The sequence below is a fragment of the Hypomesus nipponensis genome, chromosome 9 (genome assembly GCF_054491055.1).
Source record: "Hypomesus nipponensis isolate SF chromosome 9, ASM5449105v1, whole genome shotgun sequence".
Classification (NCBI taxonomy): Eukaryota; Metazoa; Chordata; class Actinopteri; order Osmeriformes; family Osmeridae; genus Hypomesus; species Hypomesus nipponensis.
This window is the reverse complement of record NC_140369.1, coordinates 11,334,113-11,359,311: the sequence shown is the minus strand read 5'-3', so window position 1 is coordinate 11,359,311 and position 25,199 is coordinate 11,334,113. Positions and strand designations below refer to the sequence as shown.

The 25,199-nt window shown below is 46.4% G+C and overlaps 1 protein-coding gene across 1 annotated transcript in view; it reads right to left on the bottom strand.

Moving 5' to 3' along the window:
- Positions 1-1,599: 1,599 nt before the first annotated feature.
- The window catches only part of epha8 (eph receptor A8), a 41,056-nt gene continuing 17,456 nt past the window's right edge, over positions 1,600-25,199 (bottom strand). The window contains exons 3-20 of the mRNA XM_084704605.1: positions 22,698-22,751; positions 22,448-22,591; positions 22,102-22,251; positions 21,621-21,936; positions 10,887-11,042; positions 10,105-10,554; positions 9,842-9,966; positions 9,167-9,329; positions 7,641-7,773; positions 6,852-6,919; positions 6,407-6,532; positions 5,785-5,970; positions 5,561-5,622; positions 5,259-5,468; positions 5,010-5,159; positions 4,690-4,880; positions 3,345-3,503; positions 1,600-3,243 (exon numbers count right to left, since the gene is read on the bottom strand). Coding sequence (XP_084560731.1) covers positions 3,129-3,243; positions 3,345-3,503; positions 4,690-4,880; positions 5,010-5,159; positions 5,259-5,468; positions 5,561-5,622; positions 5,785-5,970; positions 6,407-6,532; positions 6,852-6,919; positions 7,641-7,773; positions 9,167-9,329; positions 9,842-9,966; positions 10,105-10,554; positions 10,887-11,042; positions 21,621-21,936; positions 22,102-22,251; positions 22,448-22,591; positions 22,698-22,751 — 2,958 coding nt within the window. The 3' untranslated portion in view covers positions 1,600-3,128. The remainder of the gene's footprint in view (positions 3,244-3,344; positions 3,504-4,689; positions 4,881-5,009; positions 5,160-5,258; positions 5,469-5,560; positions 5,623-5,784; positions 5,971-6,406; positions 6,533-6,851; positions 6,920-7,640; positions 7,774-9,166; positions 9,330-9,841; positions 9,967-10,104; positions 10,555-10,886; positions 11,043-21,620; positions 21,937-22,101; positions 22,252-22,447; positions 22,592-22,697; positions 22,752-25,199) is intronic.

Sequence of the window (25,199 nt, the reverse complement as noted above, 5' to 3'; positions counted from 1 at the left end):
TCCCCTGTTACACACACACATACACTACAACAAAACAGACAGAGCCTCCATTGTGTTTTAGGCTTGAGAGTGAAATAGGTATTTGATGTGTCAAGTTTCATCCCAAACTGAATCATAACATTCTTCCAAGCTTGGTCCTTGAAGGTAATTTGAGGAAGAAGCACGCTCAGGTTTTTTTACCCAGTTCTTCTGGAGGGGCTGGTCCTCCGGTGAGTATTCAGGTTGCTTAATGTAACAAATCCAGAACATAAATAGAATAAACCCAGCTTATAAAAACCCTTTTTGAAGAGGAGAGGGTACACAGCCTTTAAGTACTGTGCAAGAGGACCTGTATTCTTTCTTATCTCTCTGCAACTCTGTGTATAGTGTATCAATCACATTCTGAGGGATTTGGCCACATTGCTGTAATTCAATTCAGGCTGCACTGCAGTGACGTAAACATAAACAAGACAAACCTTTTTTCCCCAGGTTTGCCACAGAATAAAAGTAATGACTAATGTCCTCACCAGTTAATACATACTGTTTTTAGAAGATATACAATAAGGTAAATGACCACGGTCTGGAATCTGACACCATGAACCATACTCCACTGTCTGTCAATTAAAGTCTTAGCAAAATCAGATGACTGCACAGTCTCTGGTGGCTGCATTTGTGTGTTGACTGTGTAGATTTCTTCTGTGATGTGAGGCAATGACAACATCTTATGACACATACATTTAGAGGTGTATTGTCCCAAGGTTGTTGAAAAGGACTTCCTTGTTACCCAAATAAAAGGTACATCTCACATGAAATTGTCCATGAATAGTCATTGTTGTTTTATTATCACAGACACAAACTTTACAATTAATACATCATTTCAAATATGTTTTGTTGCCTGATCCTTTGTTAGGAGGACCTGCTGGCTGGTGATACTAGACACACCACGGACTCTAGCATGTCCACTGGTCTAAGCTGCTGGAGACGTCAACCAGGGGACATTCTAGAACATTAGGACCTGCTCCTAAGAATGGAAGTCGCCAGGGGGGTTATTAAGATAGAAGATAGAAGCTGCGAGCAGCTCTCCAATCAGGGGACAGTCTAGAACCCTTCCTGAGGAGTGGGAGGGGAACAGGGTTGTCACAGGGATGGGCCAGTGGATGATAATTGGGCATGGGACTCCACAGCAACAAAGCACACGGCCTTAGTAATGCGATTAATGCTGTTCTGTTGGGTGTCGTTTCACCAAGGAGAGGATTATCTTCTAACCGCCCTCCTAAGGTGAAGGAAAGGACAATTACTCAGACACACTGAGTCATCAGCTCTATTCCTCATTGACTCTCGCTGCAGCTGAAATTAACTTCCCAAGCATCACAGCCACAAAACAGAACAACATACAAACCTTTCCTCAAGAACAGGACCTGGTGTTGGCAGCTCCAGCCAGATGTATTGTTCAATCAGTGTTAAAGGTGGGACTGACCATTTAACCTGATGAAAGCTGAGGAATTAGTCAGTTACTTTAAGGACATCTGTGTAACTTTTTAGTTATGCCAGATCACAATCAGAAATAGCAGAGGTCAAATCAGGGCACACAAGACAGTACAACTGTTGTGTTAAACTCATTTATTCACTGTCAGACCAGTTATGGCTGCACTGAACACTACAGAGATATTGCTGTTTCAGTCACACACAGACAGACATTCCTTTATTGTGTTTTCATGGACAGTTTGCACATTTATGATTTCACATGAACAGCTTGAATGATCCTTCGGTTTCAGTCAAAGCCTTAGTCTTTTGGAACTGAAAACAAATCCAAAATGTTTCAGGCAGAGTTGATCAAATCTCCTTTTTGACTTTTCTTCCTGTGACTCTTGGTAAGTATTCCTATGATGAACTCATCTGACGAAACATATACTGTAGAATATTTTCTATTCAAGTCCAGTGTTTTCAAAAGCCTCCAAAGAAAATAAAATGTAAAAGAGTAGTGAAAGTTTGCAATCAAGAACATAACGTATACTGAGGGAACAACATGAGGCGTATTCTCAAAGAAATAGAAACATCTACCATCTATAGAAAACAGCCTACGGAGTGCACAAGGAAATACATGATATCTCAATTGCACAGGGGGACAAGGACAGTTGGATTATGTTGTTTTCTGGCAAATTTAGAAGAAAAAAAACATTTCACTCACAAGCTGTCCCCTCTCATAACCACAGAGGCAAAACAGTGACAAATCACATCATATAACATTTTATTTTACAGTCTCTGTAGCTTAGCTTTTCTCTATTGTCCTGATAGCGCTTCTAAATGAATTATTAAGTACTTTGCGATCAGTATCTTACATCATATAATTTGTTACACTGGTAATGTAAAGTTCCATAGTATTTCTGTAATTACATTCAGACCTTGTGATACTGTAGCTAAGAAAGTACTAGCAAAATAGCAGACTGTAAAAACAAAGTGTAACATCATACATCCTTTCAAAGTTGTGCGCTACGCAGCTTCAATGTGGAAGAGACTTTTCGTAATCTCTCCCTAGGTCATATAGAAAGGATGCATGTGCGAGTACATGTCTTGTTATTGTCGTGGTTGTTCTAGCCCTGGTAAAACAGGCTGCTCGATTGTGGTAGTCTGTTGAAGTTTCCTCAGCATAGGTCCAGAGTCTCTCGTGTGGACAAAGCTCACTGGCGGGTTAGGTAGGGGCCGACTACCTTTGACCCCCTGGAGAATGGAGGCACCATGTGGAACAAACTCCCAAATCCCACCAATCTATACTTTGCTCAACATCATCATAAACCTCTTATAAAGTCATATTCATAAAATCTGTCTTTGTATATAACAATGTCAAAATCATTGTGATTAAGGCAGTCCATTCATTTACAAATAAGACATAACTTATAAAATATGTTAGAAACAAAAAATAATAGTTTGATTTGTCCCAGTGACTTGACTATGTTGTTGCACTGTACGTGAAACCCTTCACATTCACCCTCTCGATTCTGGAACTCTGTATAAAAAACAGTTCCGTTGTGATCCCAACACATCTCCTATGGTTCTCTAATAGCCATAGATCTATCCCCTTGAAGTTCCACTCGGCGTCAGATGCCCGGGGTTGGATTGGAACGTGGTGCCCTGCTGGACGGCTGGAGCTGTTATACGTGCACCGAGGGCACGCTCCTGTGCAGCACCTGCACCCTCATGAGCTGCACACTGGTCATGATCTTCTTCTGATGACCCATCAGCGTCACGCCCAGCCTGTGGATGTCCCTGGAGACAGAGTGACACAAAAGGGTCAAACACCACGTCTTCTTTGGCTTCAGACACTACGTCATCGCCTTAGCCATCGTCAACAGCATCCTGGTTCTCACCCCTGGTTCATGCTGATGACGTGCCCCAGTGTGTAGTAGCCCCCAGCAGCAAAGTGGTCCTTGTAGCGTCCCATCTTGATGGTGTCCAGCCAGTCATCTACAGAGTTACAGCTACTGAAGTCTGGGATTGCTCTTTCCATCAGAGGAGGACTGTTTAACCTGACAAAGAGAAAGAAGGAGAGAAAGAGAGTGAACGAGAGCATGGGAGGAGGAGAAAGAAAGAGAAGGAAGGAGTGAGAGAAAGAGAGAGATGAGAGAGAGAGAGAGAGAGAGAGAGAGAGAGAGAGAGAGAGAGAGAGAGAGAGAGAGAGAGAGAGAGAGAGAGAGAGAGAGAGAGAGAGTGAAAGAGAGAAAGAGAGAGAGAGAAAGAGAGAGATTGAGAAAGAAAAATGGAGAGATGGGTAAGGAGTTTGAATGATGACAGAAAGTCAAAGGAGGAAAAAGAAGAAAAGGAGAGTGAAGAAAAGAGGTTTTGAAATGCACTAGGAGACAAGCCAGAAAATCAATAGCAGTTAAAATGATAGAGAAGGGGTGCCGGCTGTGATTGCAGGATGGCTGGTTTGGGTAGATTAATACAAGGAGAAACTCTCAACACCCACTACCACTCCTCCTCCTCCCCTCTCTGCATCCCTCCAGCTCCCCTCCTTCCCCTTGACATGCACCAGTAACTCTGTGGGACCAGCGATCTGAACGGAGCAATTTACACAGGTCCAGTCAGCCTGTGTCTCCTCTGCCTGCTCTCTGAATCAGCCTGGATCAATGTCAATATGAGAGCCAGGCTTTTACTTAACTGAGGGAACGTCTTTGAGAGATGAGCTTATTGGAAAACGTACACGGGCGTTCTGGGCCTCTCCTAAGGCATGTCTTCTCCCTGGGCCACAGACAGACTGCTAGGGGGAAACTTCATGCTGTAACTTCATCTTGAGGCTGCTATCTGACTGATGAGGTCAGCCACACTCTCCCTGGTTTATTACAAACAGGCACAATTCACTATCTAAACTACAGAAAGATGTTGGCCAATTACGTAAGACAATGTTTCGGTATATTAAATAAATATGTGTGTCAAACTGGCATAGTTTTCAGGGACGGGGTGAAGTGATTCTTTGGCTCCAGCACCTCCGATTCCAGTGGTGGACAGTCAGGGCAGGAACTAGTCACACTTGAGGATCATTCCAAAACAGCTGCAGGCTGTGAGAGACTGACAGGGATGTCAGCCAGATGAAGCAGATGATCAAACCCTAACCCTAACCCCACATCACCCCCCACCACGCACACACACACACACACACACACACACACCATCTTGCAAGCCAAACCTCCACCCTGGTGACAGAGAAAGTGTCACCTGCACAGAGGACCCATTGACTTGAGTGTTTCTGGGTTCCGGATCAGCTTGTCCAGAACTGTGACGATCTGGCAGAACCTTGGTCTCTCGTTACGGTCCTTCTGCCAGCAGTCCAGCATGAGCGTGTGGAGCGCACCAGGACAACCCATAGGAGCAGGCAACCTGTAGCCCTCCTCCACCGACTTGATCACCTACACACACACACACACACACACACACAGGATTCAACACACACATGGACGTATCGTCCAACACCTTTCTCCCTGTGTTCTCTGGGAGAAAGGCCAGGGAGTGCTACAGTACAGGAAGATCCCACTCACGTCTCTGTTGGTGAGGTTCCAGTATGGGCGCTCCCCGTATGACATCACCTCCCACATCACCACCCCATAGCTCCACACGTCACTCGACGACGAGAACTTCCTGTAGGCGATGGCCTCTGGTGCCGTCCAGCGAATTGGGATTTTACCACCCTGTGGAACCAACCACAATGAATGTGTGTTTGTCTGTTAGGATGTGAATGTGTGTGTGTGTTAGGATGTGAATGCATGTGTGTGTGTGTACAAACTCACGCTGGTGGTGTAGGCGGCGTCAGGGTCGTCCTCCAGGACTCTGGACAAGCCGAAGTCAGACACCTTACACACCAGGTTGCTGTTGACCAGGATGTTGCGCGCAGCCAGGTCTCTGTGGATGTAGCCCAGGTCTGCCAGGTAGGTCATGCCAGCTGCAATGCCACGCAGCACGCCCACCAACTGGATGATGGTGAACTGACCATCGTGCCTCTGGAGAAGAGGAAGAGACGGAGTCAGAGGTTAAAGGACTTTTTTGGTTGATTCAAAAAGCAGAGATACAGATTATTTCGATGACTGCCTACCCTCAGGAAAGAATCCAGTGATCCATTCTCCATGTACTCAGTGATGATCATAACTGGTTTACCTGGTGAGAGAGAAAGAATATGACGGAATCTTATCATGAGTAAGAAATGCTTTCTGTATGTGTCTAGCTGCCCAATGGACTGGATTGTTTGGCAGCACTAGGATACCAAACTCCTTAAACAAGGGGAAGTAAGGGCCTTGGAGCCGGAGAGCAGCAGCTTACTGCGTGTGACCACTCCCTCTAGACGGATGACGTTGGGGTGGTCAAACTGGGCCATGATTGAAGCCTCAGCCAGGAAGTCTCGTCGCTGCTTGTCGCTGTATCCTGCCTTGAGTGTCTTCAGCGCCACAGGGATGTCCCTCTTCCCTGGGAGGCGCATGCGCCCATAGCATACCTCTCCAAACTCCCCTGTACGCACACATACACATCCAAATGGAAGACAGCATTGTGCTCAACAGATTTTCCTTTCAGTCTTGTCGGTTCTTGTAAATTATACCTTTTCTGCAAACAGTTCTGTATGGAGCTCCCTTATTATGGCCAAACAGTGTTCAACAGTTTGATTAAACAGAGGCCTGGAGTAAATTGTGGCGTGGAGTTGCTTCCTGCAGTGGCAGGATGTTAGTATTCCCAGCCTGTCTGTTTGGGAGTTTGACTGACAGCCCCAACAATGCTGTGATTCCTATCTGCTGCACACCTCAGTTGTTACCCCCACCAATGATTCTGCTGCACACAATCTGTGTGTGTGTGTGTGTGTGTGTCTGTGTCTGTGCATACATGCATGCGTGTGTGCATTTGAGTGTGTGGGGGTGTGCGTGTGTGCATGTGTGTGTAATCATGGTTTTACCTGAGCCAATGATTTTCTCTATTTTGATCCTGGAAGCTTCAATTTCACGGGCAAACTCATGGACAGCCTGGCAGGGGTCCTCATATGTGTGTGGATCAATGTAGAAGCGGGCATCAGGAAATGACACTAAAATAAATAACATTAGCATTTGGTCACACACCTTAGAATGAGAACAATATCTCATCTGAGCACAAACCATTAGAGAGAAGAAATGACTAGATGAGTGATGGACAGAATGAGGGAGCAGAGGGTAAAAGACCGAAAAGAGAGACGGAGAAAACAAGAGAGCGAGTGTGAAAGAGAAAGAGAGATTACAGTATATTCGTCTGAAGATTAAACAGAGGCAGGAACTTGTTTGCTCTTTGGATTATACATATTGCCTTCGAATCAAAAATAGACACAATATATGAAATAAATGTAAGTAATAATATCTTAGCAAACAAACCGTGGCCATTTTGGTAGTGCATCTTCTCCTCGTCAGAGTCCTGGAATGCCTTGCTGTAGCCACAGTGTCTGTAGAAGCACAGGAGGGATGGTCACTGTGCACATACTGTACAGGACTAAGTCCAAAGTAAGGATACACACACAGGCAAATCAAACTTTCTCTGACTGTTATTTTTATTTTACATTGTGACAGCTAGAAATCTTCTGTCTAATAGCAGCATTTAATTAGCTCTAAAAAGGATTTTAATCATCCAAGGATTTTCTGATATTTAAGTCCTCAGAACTGGGAGTCACCCGGGGATATGCTTCTTACAGTTTTTTTTACTTTGTCTTAGAGTTGAAATGAAACAAGGTTGAAAATGTTAATGTGCATTGAGGTTTGAAATAATTAAACACAGTGAAAATAATTAAGGGCTGCAGAGGTATGGAGATGTAAGTTGGCTACATCATGAAAAGCAGCGGAGACTGCAATGATAAGTGAGAGCGTTCTTGTTAAAGCAACATCATTACATTCACTGTCAGAGGTGGAAAATACACACGATGCTACATTTCCAAAGTTAAATGATAAAATGCTGAAAGTTTACTGCACTAACAGATGCTTTAATACAGAACTATTAATCCCATCTCCACTCTCAAATTGCTGTTGCCAGTTGGCAGTATAGGCAGCTTCCTGTCACATGAGGTACTTGATCGCATTTACAGAGCTATCTCCTGGCGTGGGTCAAACAATACAGTCGTGCTGTGGATGCAACAGGGGTGAGTGACAGTGAGGGCGAGTGCTAGCACACACAGTAACGGGAGGTGTGGTGAGAGAGGGCTCCCTTGCCGTTTCCTGCAGATGACCACGGCCAGGAAGGTGACGAGACTGGACACCAGAGCCAAACAGATCCAGATGATGGTCATGGAGCTGTAGCGTAGAGGAACTGTAGGGACACACACATTGTTTGTTTAGAAGGATACTTTGGGACTTTTGTCACGTGGAATACCAGGGAGCATTCAGGAGGAACACACTCGAAGACGAGTACCTCAGACATCTGAAAGGTCAGTTAGGGGGAGAAGCACAACTGTGTAGAAGGGGACCTGCTCTCTCTTCGTTGTCTGAGCTGTTTGTGCATTCATACACATTTTGACAAGATAAATAAATCCTGATAAATGATATAAATAGAGTGTAAAATCCTGTTTCTGCACTTACAGGATTATCTGTGTTTTATAAACATCAAATGCATACACAGACACACACACAACCCCCCCACACTCACACAAACAAATGACACTCACACAGAAACACAGACACAGTCACACAGACACACAGAAACACAGACACACAGACACACAGACACACAGACACACAGACGCATAGACAGACACACAGACACACAGACACACAGACGCATAGACAGACACACAGACACACAGACACACAGACACACAGACACACAGACACACAGACACACAGTCACACAGACACACAGACACACAGACACACAGACAGACGCATAGACAGACGAACAGACACACAGACAGACACACAGACAGACGCATAGACAGACGAACAGACACACACACAGACACACAGACAGACGCATAGACAGACGAACAGACACACAGACAGACACACAGACAGACGCATAGACAGACGAACAGACACACAGACAGACACACAGACAGACGGTCAGGAACCTATAATCATAAAGCACATGTACGCCGGAGCACACAAACACATATCGACTAACACGCACAATAACCAACACACACACACGCACGCGCTGTTCCCTCAGAGTGTGTGTGTCTGTGTGGTGTTAGAGTCAGGGATCGGCGGGCAGCTCCCCTGCCAGGGGTGACCCTCTAACAAAGCCCAGATCAATAGATGAGGACCGGACTGAGACCTCTGGCATCCAGAGCAGCCAGGACTCTTAGCCCAGCACCCTGCTGGGCCCTCTGGCCTGTTCCAGCACCCGCCGCTCTACTCTCTTCTGCCCTCACACACAATATTGCCACAATATTGCAAGGAAAGCTGTCATATTAAAACAGTTTAAATACACAAAATCGTCGTATTTGAAAGATCTTTAGACAAATGCAAGGTCGAGTTTTTTCCAACACTACTTGGATGGCTGTGAGACAGTGTATACATGTGGATCAGGGCAGCTGTGTTATTTTGAGTTCTAATTTATGTTCTCATCACAGGTATCCAGAATGTCCCACCTGTTTCATTATGAATCATTACAGTTTATAGCAAGAAGATGTACAGGATCTCAGTGCTTAGAGCATTTGACTGGTAATCAAGGGGTCTGATAAATGAATTCATTATCATTTCACCTGCTTTTCCAGTCTGGATCTCTACATTCTGGCTGAATCTCCCACAGCCTGCTGAGGTTCTGGCCCGCACCTGGAAGATGTACCTGGTGCCAGGCTTCAGACCCGACACACGGGCACTGGTGCCCTTGGCCTTCAGAGTAGAGTAGCTCTGCAGCTCATTATCCTGAGACGCAGAGAGAGAGACAGAGAGAGAGACATAGAGAGACAGAGAGAGAGAGAGTCAGAGAGAGAAACAGAGAGAGAAACAGAGAGAGAGAGAGAGAGAAAGAGAGAGAGGGAGAGAGAGAGAGAGAGAAACAGAGAGGGAAACAGAGAGAGAAACAGAGAGAGAGAGAGAGAGAGAGAGAGAGAGAGAGAGAGAGAGAGAGAGAGAGAGAGAGAGAGAGAGAGAGAGAGAGAGAGATAATCACATGATTTCTGTTGCATGGCAAGCTGTCCCATTGGTTAATGAGCTGGAATCACGCTCTTTATTTGGACCACATCACACAAACAGTGCCAAACGCACGTCCGCACACACACATGCACACATACAGACGCATTTCATTTAATAATATAAACCAACAGCATCATTTATTGTATGACCATACCCGGTGACTAGTTAATCATACCAGAACAGCCTTGCTTTCAAAGTATGCTATCACACAAAGAACGTCCAGTATAGTGCAGATAAAGTACCTTCTCATAGTATTTGATGTCATACTCCAGGATGACTCCATTTGGTTGGTCAGGTTCATGCCACAGCAGAATGACACTGTTCTGACTGGCGTTCTCCTGGCGAATAGCTATCACCTGGGAGGGGGCTATACAGGAAGCAGGAAGTAAAAAACCTGTCAATACCAGGTCTAGAATCTCCAATACTGTCGACCTGTGGCCTCTTCCAGTTTCACACGGAGGTTACGGCTTTATGTAGTGAAGAGTAGGTGCATACAGTACCTTACCTGCCTGGTTCGTCGTGATGTTGACTGAGGTGTAGGGCTGAGGCTCGTTGCTAAGGTAGGTAACGGCGTTCATTGCTAGGATACGGAAGGTGTAGTTGGCGTGGGCGACCAGATTCAAAACCGTCACCCAGGGCTCTGTGAGGAGGTTCTGCTGCGGTACGAAGCGGACCGGGAGCACGCTGAAGCGTTCCACCGTGCCCCCTCCCCCTGTGGGCCCCCCGGCCCCCTTCCCCCCGGCCCCCTTCCCCCCGGCCCCCTTCCCCCCGACGCCGCTGCCCCCTGCTGCTGAGGTGCAGTCTTCACACGGCCCCGCCTCTCCGGAACACTTCTGACACAGCACGCTGTACAGCAGGTCGCCGCGGCCCCCTGTGTCCAGCGGGCGTCCCCACTCCAGACTCACGGAGGTGCCGTTGACCGAGGAGATGACGTTCACGGGGGCAGACGGGGGCCCTGGTCACACAGAGAGAGAAGAGACACGACGCAGCTGGGATGGGATGAGGAACACCTTCAATACCGTCCAACTGGAGTCTCTCCATAGGTGTCAATGGATCAATTGTAGGTGATTGTTGAACACAATTCTCCATGTTCACTTGTGGTGAAATGGAGGCGTGTGAGTGTGTGAGTGTGTGCGCGTGTACAAGGGTGTGTGTGTGTGAGTGTGAGTGTGAGTGTGAGTGTGTGTTTGTGTGCATGTGTGCATGTGTGTGTGTACAAGGCTGAATTTGCGTGTGTGCAAGACCAGTGTGTTTATGTGTGTGTAGGGTGAGAGTGTGTGTCCTCACGTGTGCAAGCGGCAGCAGGGGGATCTGAGGGGGCCCTGTAGTAACTAGAGTCACAGGGGCAGGTCAGGGCAGCTCTGGTCTCTGAGTGACTGTGGAGGGGACATTTACCACACAGGCCATCACCTGCTGCTGGCTTATAGAAGCCCACCTCACAAGCTGGGAGCAGGGGGAGACAGAGGGGAGAGGGGAGGGGGAGACAGAGGGTAGAGAGGGGAGCGGTGGCAGTGACACAGAGAGAGAAAGAGAAAGAGAAAAAAAGAGACAGGTAGGGAGAAAATTTAAAATGTAGTGTCTGTCTGTTTCAGAGCACACTGTAGAGGTGGTGTGAGGGTAAACCATGCCACCAAAGTGTCACCCCCCCCCCCCCCCTCACCAGTGAGAAGGACATGAAGAGGAAAGTTAGATACACACGCATACATACGTACACACACCATTTGGGCTGAAAAGGCTGTGCACTGTTGATAGTCCCAGTGGGAGCATCCAAATCTAGCCCATGTTTCAACCTTCTCTAGCTCTTCTGATTCATATTCACTTTCAACTCTGCTATGATTAATAATACAGGGAGCTGTAATAAATATATTCTCTTTAGAGCTGGTAAATAGGCCAAGCAAACTCAGGCCTGTCTATGACTCTCTCTCACCCACGCCAGTACTCCATCTCAGATGGCTCACAATTGGTCAACAGGTTCCCCAAAGGCTTGTGTTTTATTCGTAGAATAACAAGCATGTTATAAAGCAGAGTCTGCGTTCTGGGATGAAAGTGCATGAGAACTTTACTGAGAAACAAACATCATGCAGAACGAAGGGCAAACACCACACGGCCATCGATGACAAAACAAAGAATAAGACTTCACAACGAGCCCAGAGAGACAGCTCAGCTTATATAGCCATCCTAATGAGTCAACACAAAACAGGTGTGTCTAACATTCGGCGCTCAGACGCCATGTGAACTGTGACATCGCAACATGTCATGAAGTTTGCCAAATGTTCCTTTTAGGATTCTGCATGAGTTGATGTGCTCCAACATAAAACTGTTAGAGTTGTCTTCTTCTTCCCCCCTCAGCAGCCACCCTGCTCTCAGGGGCGGTCAAGGACCTCCGCCACGAAGGGCATGCAAACAAATGGTTACGCACACACCTGCGGAGACAAACACAACCACAAACTGTCAGAATCACCACCGGATTAACAGACTGCGGCCGATAGCATGCCGTCCCCCTGGGAACTTGAAACTATTTCTATTTGCAATATTTATCCCAGACTGTGTTCTCTTCTTCTTTTATCCAGTTAATCCCTCCATCCCTTGATGTGTTTTGTAAAGCCCCTAAGTTGAAAAGCAGGTCACGATAAACATCGGAACAGCTCGCTCATCAAGGAGCAAGCCAGCTAAAGCTTTGAAGTCTCTGACAGATTCACCAGGAGCCACACACACACTCTGCAACACACACCCAGATACTGATAAAGTCGAACACACTAACATTGATAATGCTACAGGACACACACAGCATAGGAAGACACACACACACACATACTGATAGCAGGCGAGTGAATGGAAGGCAAGGCTGGAGGTAACCACTGATAACCTTTCAGTCTTGATGCACTCTCGTCTGCTCCACTGAATACATCAAGGAAATTACAGAGGAAAGAGGGGAGGGAAGGAGGGAGCAAGGGAAGGCCTCACAAAAGGTGTAGAACCAACGAAAGAGAACGTAAGATGTATACATGAAAGTATTTTTTTATGAAAGTCGGAGTGGAGGAGTACAGCGAAGAGGAAAGAGTGGAGAAAGGTTAACATCTCTATCCCCAAAGGGTTAACTTGTTCTTCCTTGTAGGAGGTGTTGGAAGTGTATAGGTGTGTGTGTTGTTTGGCATGTCAGTGTCTGTCAGTGCACCGCACCCACAGCATGAGTATTTGCATTACAATTAATCGTAATAGCCGCGTGCGGCATTGTGTGCTGACCTTGATTTATTCCCTGTATAAGTGGGTAAATAAACACATCGGGAAGAAAAAAGAGGAGGGAAAGCAAATCATTGTCCCACACGTGAGGAGACTAAGGTAGGAAAAGAAGAGCAGTGGAGCAGGTGCTTAAGGAAGTGCGACCTGGTTCTCTGACAAAGTCATATTTTGCCTACACTGTCAATATTGGTCCCGCCCTAGGTGAGGTGATTTCTTTGAGCAGGTAAACACAGTGTTGGCTTAATGTAAAGACAAATGTACTCAATATCAAGTCAGCAGTGACATTGTTGTCCAAGGGTACACAGAGCTGTCACCTGGGACTAAACAGCCCCTCCTAACAAGCTGGTAGAAGTGTCCAGGTGATGAATTGTTGTGTCTGTACGATCATGTGTAGAAATGGGCCAGTCTCAGTCTGACTGGTCCCTCTCCCCGGCAGAAGCAGCCAGCCTCACAGCTGGCTCAGCTGATTGTGACCCTTTGGGTTCCACACTGCAGCAGGTGAACTACTCAGCCCCCGCTCCGTTAGCAACAAGGAGGCCCACATATCCACTCCACACCGAGACGATAAATCCTCCAACCCAGGGCTAAAGCAAGGTGTCCTCTTTCAATTGAGATAACACTGATTGACTCAGCAACTGTGGAGCGGAGCGCTCTCTGGGCTGGACCATTCTGGACGGAGGGATGCATGAAAGATGGAACATTTACCTATGGGACACGACAGATGGCCTGTTTCAGTTCTGTTCCATGAGGGTCAACAGAGGATAATGGGAGTTGTTAAAATCCCATCATTAAGTACTACAGGTATGTACTGTAAGTGTTTTGTCACAGGGTAGAGTACATGACCGGCCTGAGAGAATTCTGAATGACAACCTCCACTTGAAATTCAGACTCGAGATTCTTTGCTATTATGTTAAGTTAAAAACGACCTTTGTATTTTCTACATACATCGGCGTTGAAGAGATGGCCAGCTCAGATATCAGTCAGGATCAAATGAACTGTTGGATTCAGTGCTGTGGCTCAGAGCAGGACAGCCGGTGTTTCTGTTGACCTCCTACAGGCTATCAGTCCTCTTGCTTGTGGATGGTGCTCTAATAACCTGGTTTACTTATGCTTTATAACCTCTCTGGCATATACCAGGAAGAAGCTTCTTCTATTCCTCTCATCAGTCATCAAAGGCACCAGAAGAAAATGATGAAAATATGTGTATGTGAAAGGCCTAAAAAAGTTCAACTCAAATGATGGTGTTAGCTAACTTTTTTTTGAAGTCTTAAGAAAGAGAAGTTGTCGTTTGAACTGAGGGACGTCCCAATTTTTGACTCCCATGGACAGTAAGTAGGAAACCAAACCGGCCTGTTTTAGTGGTGGGGTTATCAAAGCAAGTAAGGCCTCAGCACCGAACCACAAGTTGAGTGCACTGCACAAGTAGTTACCCTACAGGCTGGTCTCTGAGACCACAGCCTCTGTGTGGAGGCCTTCTAACAGCTCATTGGATCTCCTCAGGAAAAAATGACCAGAGAAAACCCCAGAGTTGCAGTAATACATCAGGGGACTGCTCTTGGATTCTTCCTATCACATTCTCATTAGAATTAGCATTTTTAGATTATGTTCACCCCACACACATCTTGTGTCCTGCCAATATTTGAATACAGATGCAGAGTATCAGATGTTTGAAAATGAGAAAAAGTGACAAATGCCATCGTGTTTGTAAACAAAGTCAATCTAACTCATGCCTTCATTGTTGGTTTAAATCAATTCAATTGATGAAGCCATTACAAGGAAAAACCCTAAACAGATCTAGCCGTGTTTTCCATTAAAAACGCCTTGTAATTACTAATCAAAGCAGACAAATGCATCCTGGTTAATGAGCATTTAACGGGTGTTAATTATCCGATTGAATGGCTGTCACTTTCTGACAGCATGTGATGGTGCTAAAGATACAGGGCTGGGGCTGAGATGGAGGGGGGGGGCGGGGGGGGGGGGGCAGAAGTGAGGAGAGAGGTGCTTCAGAGAGGTGGTAGTGACCGAGAAGAGAAGGGTAATGAGAGCAGAAGAATGCCAGGAAGAAAGCTGAGAGAGGGCTTCCAAGACATGCAAGAAAATCACATTGAGGTTTCAACACAAAATACATGAAAGGAGAGCTTTAATAAGCACACGCTGTACTGTTGTCAGCAGAGAGAGAGAAGAGCACAGAAGAGGAAAACAAGACTGGGAGGAAGAGAGGCAGGGAGAAAGGTGAGGGAGGTCTTTGTCCTCTGTATTCCCTCCTTCCTCGTGAAAGCTGTTGCTATGTTAGCATCAGAAGGGAAATTAATCAACAGTTGTTCATTTTTTATATATTTTAGAAAGGACAAATTCTGCTCATAGAGACAGAACAAAGCCAGGAGTCACACTGAGTTAATGTGGCCACAGCTGGAGCACATCCTCTATTCAGTCAATTCCACAGCCTGAGGAGTGAGAAAGACCTTCATCTCTGAGTAGTCAGACTGAAAAACGTCTCATCTCTGCTCAGTCGCTTAGCCAGGTTCTCAAACGACAAATGAGTCTCCCTCACACAAACCTAATTTACTAACTTACTCCAACAACTGAACCTCACTGAACATGACATTGAAAGGGAATGTATACACTTTATCTTAAATGTTTGATTCTAATTAGAGTTTTAATCTGGGATGCCTGTATACCTCGATCTGTTTCGATTGCTCTGTTGCCTGAATGCATTCTTTCAATGACAGCTGGTGAACCCCAAAATTGTCCATGCCCCTTAGAGCAGTACAACACTATTCAAGCCATCACGTTTCAGTCACACAAACACACACAGACGCTGCAGAGGAAAAGATGAAATGACCAAGCCTGTCCATCAGAGGAGTCATCACAGAGATGTCAGGGCATCATGTTACGATTTGAGTCCAGTTCCCCAGTGTATCAGCTATCACTTATGGATTGTCTTCAGACTGTCATCTCTACAAGCTCCGGGCTGTAGTCTGCTCTGCCATCTTTGATGCAAGTGTTTGTGTGTGTGTGTGTTTGTGTGTTTGTTTGTTTGTGTGTGTGAATCTGTACTGTACTTGATGTGTGTCCTTCCAATGCGTGTCCACAACATATTTCATCTCTTGGCTGTTCATTTGAGGGCTGACAACATTTAACATAGATAACATGTCACAAGCTGGTGTGTGCGTGTGCATGTGCAGAATTGTGCGTGTGGGTGTGTTCCTGCTGCGGAGATACGGCTGGAGCTAATCAGAGCAGAGATTGAGGAAAGTTTGAGTGACACAACGCTGCCTCGTCTGGCTGAGATTAGATTCATTCAGTTATCTGTGCACTCGCGCTCTCTCTCACACACACACCTGTACACACAAACACACACACACCACACAGATACTCTTTCACATTTTCTCCCTCTTTGCCCATCTCACACAGTGGCCAAGCAGTGGAAATAGTTCCCTCTCCTCTACTGTGCGCTCCTCTCTTCTCCTTCACCCTCACATCTCCTCTCCTCTGCTCCCCTCTCCCCTCCCCTCCTCTCCTTTCCTCCCTTCTCCGCACCTCTCCTTTGCTCCCCTCTCTTCTTCCCCTCCCATGTCCTCTGCCCTCCTCTCTTCCACTGTCTTCTCTTCTCTCCACCCCCCTTACCTCCCCTCTCCTCCCATCTCCTCTCCTCCCCTCTCCCCTCCTCTTCTGTCCTCTCCTCATCTTGTCTGTCTCTTCCCAGTCTAATAAGCTGACCAATAGAAAAATGCTCTCTGCCGACAATGAAGTGCAGACCATCACACAAAAGAGGCTAATTAGTCTTGGCACAACAACAACAACAACAAATCCCCTCCATGCAACACACACACAGACACAGACACACACACACAGACACACACACACACACACACACACACACAGACACACACACACACACACACAGACACACACACAGACACACACACACACACACAGACACACACACACAGACACACACACACACACACACACAGACACACACACAGACACACACACACACAGACACACACAGACAGACACATACAGACACACACACAAACACACACACGTAGACAGACACACAGACACACACACATTCACAGACATAATCCTTTCTTCTCCACTCATCCTGCAAGCAGCTGCCTCTGTTATCAGTGAGAATTGTGATTGTTGTTGTTTTCTTGTTTTGTTTCCTTGTTTTGCCCAGTGCCAATGGGGCACTGAGAAAATGGCTATTGGAGTGTGTGTGTATGTGTGTGAGAGAGAGAAAAATAGTGTGTGAGTTTGTGTGTGACTAGGGCACAGAAGGGAGATTCCATCTCACAGTACATTTGATTATTAGATCTGAAAATAAAAATAAATCACTGATGGAAAAATACTGCACCTTTATGGGAGATCAGACTAAATTACTGTTATAACCTGTAGGAAATCTCTTATAAAAACCACTTTCAAATCCCATGACAATAGAGAACAAGTGTGTAGTGATGATGAAGATGTGTGTGTGTGTGTGTGTGTATGTTTGTGTCAGAAGGAGTATTCCTGCCCGGGGGAGTGTTGTGTGTTGGGTGTTTACTGCTGCCCTTGTGTCATTTGCCTCCAAACAGAAACATTGTTGTTGATCACGAGTTGTTTACACAACGACAGAAGGAGAGCAGCTAATTTGATCACTTCACAGCTCTCTTTCTCTAGAGACTGCTTCAATCTTAGGTTCTCATCCTCTCAGCAACACCCTCCCTTCGCTTAGGTTTGGCAGTAATTAGGAACATCATGTTACACTCAAGTGGTCACGAGCTGTAAGGTAATGCAGTCCTCAGATCATCTGTTCCTATCAGTAACTCCATCCAAATCATCAGCATTTATTATAAGAAGATAAGAGTTGTAGGGTTGTGATTTGGTTTGTACTGTAGCATGTGTGACCAGGTGTGTCGGACCAGGTGTACGAACAGTGACATCCAAGTGTATCATCAGAGGCTGTCTCTCTCTCTTCCTTTTTCCCTCTACCCACCAGGTGTGTGACCAGTTATGTGACCAGGTGTATGTTCAGGTATGTGACCAGGTGTGTGACCAGTTATGTGACCAGGTGTATGTCCAGTTATGTGACCAGGTGTGTGTTCAGGTATGTGACCAGGTGTGTGTTCAGGTATGTGACCAGGTGTGTGTTCAGGTATGTGACCAGGTGTATGTCCAGTTATGTGACCAGGTGTATGTCCAGTTATGTGACCAGGTGTATGTCCAGCTATGTGACCAGGTGTGTGTTCAGGTATGTGACCAGGTGTGTGACCACCGCCCAAGTGCTGTCAACCCAAGAAGAGCCCAAGTGCTGTCAACGTCTTCTTTTCTGTGAGACCCTGAGACACAGACATGCTAAATGAATATCCCCAAGTAAATCTGTCTGAGCAGAATTTGTTTGTGTAGGTGTGTGTGTATGTGTGTGTGTGTGTGTGTGTGTGAGTGAGTCTATGAATGTGTGTCTGTGCAGATGTGTGTATGTATGTACAGGAGCAGTTAAAACTTTGGACACTGGGAAAAAGTGTCCAAACTTTTGACTGGTACTGTATGTGTACGTGGGCTCATATCAGTGAGTCTGAGAGTGTTTCTGTGTGTGTGTGTGTGTGTTTTGTGCATCTTGACGTGCATGTAGAAGAGGATGAAGGCAGAGAGAAGAGGAAGGGAGACACTGACAGGCCAGTGAAAAGACAGCGTTTGTGTGATAGCCCCCTCCAGGGTCTCATCTGAGTGATTAAATAAATAAAAAATATCGTAAATAAATAAATAAGAAATGAATATTAAATCCTCCATGTAAACACCAAGCATTCTGCTGTGATATTTTCAACAGTGGCACATTGACAGATAATGATTTTATCACATTATTATGAAGTTATGTCAGCTTGTCTATTCTGTCTCTGTGTTTCTTGCTCTCTCAATCTGTCCCTCTCTCTTTCTCTTTCGCTCCCTTTTATTCTTTTTCCTTCTTTGGCCCTCTGTCTCCCTCTCCTCCCTGTCTGTTTCTGAGGGACAAGAAGGAGAGCTTCTTGTCAGGACAGTGGAAAAGTCCCCAAACGAACCTACAACTCTTCAGTGGGTTCTGGAGGCAATAATTGTTTTCTACTTAAGGGGGAAAAGTGACAAATTACAAGAACTGCAAGACAGCACAGTAATACTGCTTCTTAAAGGGCTTGGAGCACACATACGCACACACACAAACAAACATTATGTACTGGAAGTATGTTAGTATTTGGGAAGCAATGAAATATTGTTTTAATTGCCCAATATTTTGAGTACATTTGGAAAATAAAACATCAGAGAAAGCTAGTGATAGTTTCCTTTCCCCCACTAGTGGTATATCTACTCATAACATATTCTTTTTATATTGACAAGGCTGCAGCCCGTAAACTCACTAGCATATTCCAGTTAATTACAACACCATTGTTAATGCATGATCAATAGCTGAATCATTTGGCCTGGGAACTCTGACTTGCATTGTTATTCATTTTATGCAAAGTGCTACTTTCTACAACACACAGTAGTAGGACAGAGGATTAAAGGTTCATCTGATGATACATTAGATGAACACTCCTTTAGAGAAGGTTAGACTTTCCCTCTCCCTCTCTCCCTCTAGCTCTCCCTTTCTCTCCCTCTCTCTCCCTCTCTCTCCCTCTCTCTCCCTCTCTCTCTCTCTCTCTCTCTCTCTCTCTCTCTCTCTCTCTCTCTCTCTCTCTCTCTCTCTCTCTCTCTCTCTCTCTCTCTCTCTCTCTCTCTCTCTCTCTCTCTCTCTCTCTCTCTCTCTCTCTCTCTCTCTCTCTCTCTCTCTCTCTCTCTCTCTCTCTCTCTCTCTCTCTCTCTCTCTCTCTCTCTCTCTCTCTCTCTCTCTCTCTCTCTCTCTTTCCTTCTGTAAGGGTCCGCAGGGTGAGTTGAATGAATGTGACCAGTATAAGTGTGTGTGTCCCATATTGGTGTGTCCTGGATCGCTCTTTCTGTATGGGGCACTTTACTCCATTCTCCCTGACTTTCAGAAGCCCCGGGGCAGACACACACACACACAGATAGATAGAGACACACTCAGACATCGACTGCCACACACACACACACACACACACAGACACACAGACAGTTTTGAATCTACACTCATGTATGAGGAAGGAGTGGTCTTTCTTGTTAAATCTTAAATAGATGACCCCCACCCGCTCTCCCCTCTCTCCCCTCTCTCCCCTCTCTCCTCTATGTCTCTTTCTCTTTCTTGCCTTTCCTCTCCGTGACACTTTGAACACGACATCACGCAACCTTTTACAGACACGATCTCGTGCTCTCAGCCAAGTTCAGAGCTCTCCTGTGCCTTTGTCAGGGGAGAACCACTTAGACATGCTCTTTCACACACACACACACACACGTACCGTAGAGACACACACACGCACACACCAATTCTCATTTTCATCATTTCCTCCCTCACACTCACACACACACACACACACACACACACACACACATACACATACACATACACATACACAGCCACTTGGAGTAGGTCTCCTCTGTCTGTGGGCCTCGATGTTTCTCGTCTCGTTCTGGGACCTGCGTGACTAAAGTCCGTGTGTCCCAGTATGTGTGTGTGTCTGCGTGCCTGACTGACTGACTGGGTGAAGCATGTCAGGGATGAATTAGCACAGCGACCCAGTTCTGAATGAGGAGGACGAGATGTCAGAGTGCCTCCACAGGGCAGCCTTCTACTACACCAGAGCCAGCACGACACAGCACAACACAGCACGACACAGCACAGCACAGTACAGCACAGCACGACACAGCACGACACAGCACAGCACAGCACGGCACAGCACAGTACAGCACAGCACAGTACAGCACAGCACAGCACAGCACGACACAGCACGACACAGCACAGCACGACACAGCACAGCACAGCACAGTACAGCACAGCACAGCACAGCACAGCACAGCACAGCACAGCACAGCACAGCACAGCACAGCACAGCACAGCACAGCACAGCACAGCACAGCACAGCACAGCACAGCACAGCACAGCACAGCACAGCACAGCACAGCACAGCACAGCACAGTACAGTACAGCACGACACAGCACAGCACAGCACAGCACAGTACAGTACAGTACAGTACAGCACGGCACAGCACAGTACAGCACGACACAGTACAGCACGACACAGTACAGCACAGTCTACGACGGTTCAGCATAGTCCTGTCCAGCACAGCTAATACGGGTGAGAGCAAGGAATAGTTTCCTTCACACACAGACGTATATCCAGGCATGCACACTTGATAGAAAAAAACATCCATTTACCAGGAAGGGTTCTCCAGGAGAGTGTGTGCTTTCAATGTGTGTGTGATCACGTGTGTGTGCATGCATTAGGGGAAGAGAGTAAACTGCTGTTGCGTGGCATTCTTGCCTCGTTTAGCAGACAGGCGCTTTTAGCGTTTAAATGATCCAATGGCCGTTATTAATAGTTTTTAATTACAGTTACTCGTAATAACTTACTGTTACTGAAATATGCACAGGTCTCTAAATGAGTTGACTTCATCACAGAAAATAAAACAAACATTAGAGGCAACTGGAGAAGAAAATGAAGAGATGGCAATTTAGCAGTGACTGACCATACATCTCAAACCAAGTCAAGTGATTAAAAACAATTATGAGCAATGCCACTTTCAAGACAGCAAAAACAGGTAATTCACCCTACAAGTTAATGGAGCCAGCATGAAGCACAACGCAGTGGTACTGTAGCCCTCGACTCTCCAACATCACCCAGACGAAGCAGTGTTCCTGGGACTCACCCACACACGACTCCCTGTGTTCCTCGAATCCCGCGGAGCAGACGCACCTCCCGATGGGCACCAGCCACTCCCCCTCAGCACTGCAATACATCTTGGGCGTGTCTCTCTCCTCAGCGTGGTCCACACACTGACCCCTGACCTCCACCAGGGAGGAGGAGTCGGCGCCCGTCACCACGTCCGTGAAGAGCGCCAGGTTGCGGCCCACGCCCGTGCAGTGTTTGTAGTAGACCCGGACGGAGGTGAGGGCAATGCACGCTCCGATGTCCTGGAAGGCCAGGTAGAACCCTCGGCGCGACAGAGGTCCTACCCCGCGCACCTGGACACACACACACACACACACAGTAGACACAAGCTGCCAGTGCAAGTATACAGCTCTCCTCACTGTGATGTGAAAATGATTTGAGCCTAGTGTGTGTAAGTGTGTTTGAATGACAGATTTTCTTTACCTGTGTGTAGCACATAAAAAGTTTTGTGTGTGTACCTCTGTGTTGAGCTTGAGCCTGCGGACTCCCAGATCCACGCCAGTGAAGCTCTCATCCGCAGCGATGGTGTCGATCTTAGTGAACTGGGTCTCTCTGATGGAGGAGCCCACCGCTCGGTCGGACTCATAGTAATACAGGTTGAACGTTTCCTGAGATTGACAGGCATAAACACACACACAGATACACGCAGACACATGTTCATTATATGTGCACTTCATGTAACATCTCCATCTGTTACATATTACACAGTAGATTATTCATCTTTCTCCCTCTTTCCTGTCACTCAATCTACAACTCTTTCCTCCCCCTTCCTTTCCTGCCTCCCTCCTCTCCTCTGAGTGTTACCTTGCATGTGCCCAGTACTCCAGGCATGCTGTTACAGTCTCGGAGGGTGAACTTGACCTCGATGTAGATCCTTCTAGCACCATCCCTGGGGATCCAGCCTGACCTCAGCCAGTTGTTCTGACTGGGACTCATGACATTACACACCTGTGTGACACGCACATGAACACACAGACACAGGTTAAGTTACTGTCAAAGTGATCCACATAGAGATGCAGTAAATACGTCCTTCACACCAACACAGACAACACACCTGGTAAGTGTGGATGGGCGTGAAGTACTCGTCCATCTCGTTTATGGCGTCCCACTAGAGAGAGAGACAAAGATACAGAGAGACAGAGAGACAAAGATACAGAGAGACAGAGAGACAAAGATACAGAGAGACAGAGAGACAAAGATACAGAGAGACAGAGAGACAAAGATACAGAGAGACAGAGAGACAAAGATACAGAGAGAGAGAGAGACAAAGATACAGAGAGACAAAGATACAGAGAGACAGAGAGACAAAGATACAGAGAGAGAGAGACAGAGAGACAAAGATACAGAGAGACAAAGAGACAGAGATACAGAGAGACAGAGATACAAAGATACAGAGAGACAGAGAGACAGAGAGACAGAGAGACAGAGAGACAAAGATACAGAGAGACAGAGAGACAGAGATACAGAGAGACAGAGAGACAGAGAGACAGAGAGACAAAGATACAGAGAGACAGAGAGACAGAGAGACAGAGAGACAAAGATACAGAGAGACAGAGAGACAAAGATACAGAGAGACAGAGAGACAAAGATACAGAGAGACAGAGAGACAAAGATACAGAGAGACAGAGAGACAAAGATACAGAGAGACAGAGAGACAAAGATACAGAGAGACAAAGAGACAGAGAGACAAAGATACAGAGAGAGAGAGAGACAAAGATACAGAGAGAGAGAGACAGAGAGACAAAGATACAGAGAGACAGAGAAACACAGATACAGAGAGACAGAGAGACAAAGATACAGAGAGAGAGAGACAGAGAGACAAAGATACAGAGAGACAGAGAAACACAGATACAGAGAGACAGAGAGACAGAGAGACAGAGATACAGAGAGACAGAGATACAAAGATACAGAGAGACAGAGAGACAGAGAGACAGAGAGACAAAGATACAGAGAGACAGAGAGACAGAGATACAAAGATACAGAGAGACAGAGAGACAGAGAGACAGAGAGTCAAAGATACAGAGAGACAGAGAGACAGAGAGACAGAGAGACAAAGATACAGAGAGACAGAGAGACAAAGATACAGAGAGACAGAGAGACAAAGATACAGAGAGACAGAGAGACAAAGATACAGAGAGACAGAGAGACAAAGATACAGAGAGACAGAGAGACAGACAGAGAAAGTGTTCCATTAGGTGTTCATGTCAGCAGACATTTTGCAAAACGGCCAACAGAAAGGCCTGTCCAATCAGTTGTGATAAATGTCTCATATCATTTGGTTGGGTCACAGCAGGAGCAGACAGCTGTTCTACTATTGGTTAGAACTCTAACACCACCCAACACCACTGAGTGGGCGCATCTGACCCAGCATGCTGTCTGGCAGCATTAGGATGGTCTGACACATGACAGACAGACGTGACTAAGTCTTGGGAGTCCCAACATAGAAGAACACATGAGTGTCAGGAGAAACTCTGCTCAAACATGTTTGCAGCCATGGCGAGCAGGGTAGCCCTGAGAGAGGTCACATGGTGACGAGGCCCTCGCTGGGTCAACATTTGATCAAACCCCAGGCGGGGACATTTTGCTGCTACAGCAGCAGAGAAGCAGGCGAAACAGAAAAGAAAATACAATGGACAAATAACGTAGTAACATAAACACTATTTTCACATTGCTGTAGTCACAGCTATGCTCTTGAGTTGCTGTACTGTGGTCTAGAACTCTAACCCTTGTGTTGCTCCCAAACATGTTTTCATTTTCCTGTTATCTCTGCATCACTGCCCTTCACCAACACGTAGGTAGACAGCATAATCTGTGGCCCACAACAACCAGCTCTGTCTCCAAACAGCCAAACACTTGGGAATCTGACGTTTGCCCTTTTTCTCCCATGAATCCCACACTGAGTAGTGACAGAATGAGAATAGAGGTGACAATGGCGAGGGTGTACAGGTCTGCATTGGTGCTCAATTGTGTGCGTGTGTGTGTGCTTGTGTGTGTATGTCTACGTGGGTCTGTGTGTGTGTGTGTGTGTGTGTGTCTCCCCAGGGCTCAGCAGGTTCATTCTGAGCTGAATGCATTATACGTGTCGCAGGGTAATTGAAAGAGAAAGAGTTGACCTCAGGAAGCTCTTTGGCCGGGCTCTACTGAACTTGGACCCGGCTAAAAAGACTGGGCTCCCAGGGAGACCCGCCTACTCTTCGCCCACGCCCTCTTCACCCCTCCTCCCCCAAGGCAGGACCACGGAGAACTCATGGCAATAATTACGATCTTGGAAGTCTCGCCCGTCTCACCCCTCTCTTCCTCCTCCCCTCTCATCTTTATCTGCTAAATTGAAAACGTCCTTGAACTTAGGAAGACCCTCTCTAATTAGCCGGGTGTCTAACCTCTCCATCTCCCTCATTATCCTCTCCTCTCCATCTCCGTCCTCCTTTCTTTCCCAGACTTGATATTTCTAGTCTTGGAGAGGAGACTTCAAACTGGAAGATTAGTAAAGGAGCCTGGATGTTTAGAGACTGTTCTTCTGACTGATGGGGAAAATGAGTGGTCCCTAAGACTGCAC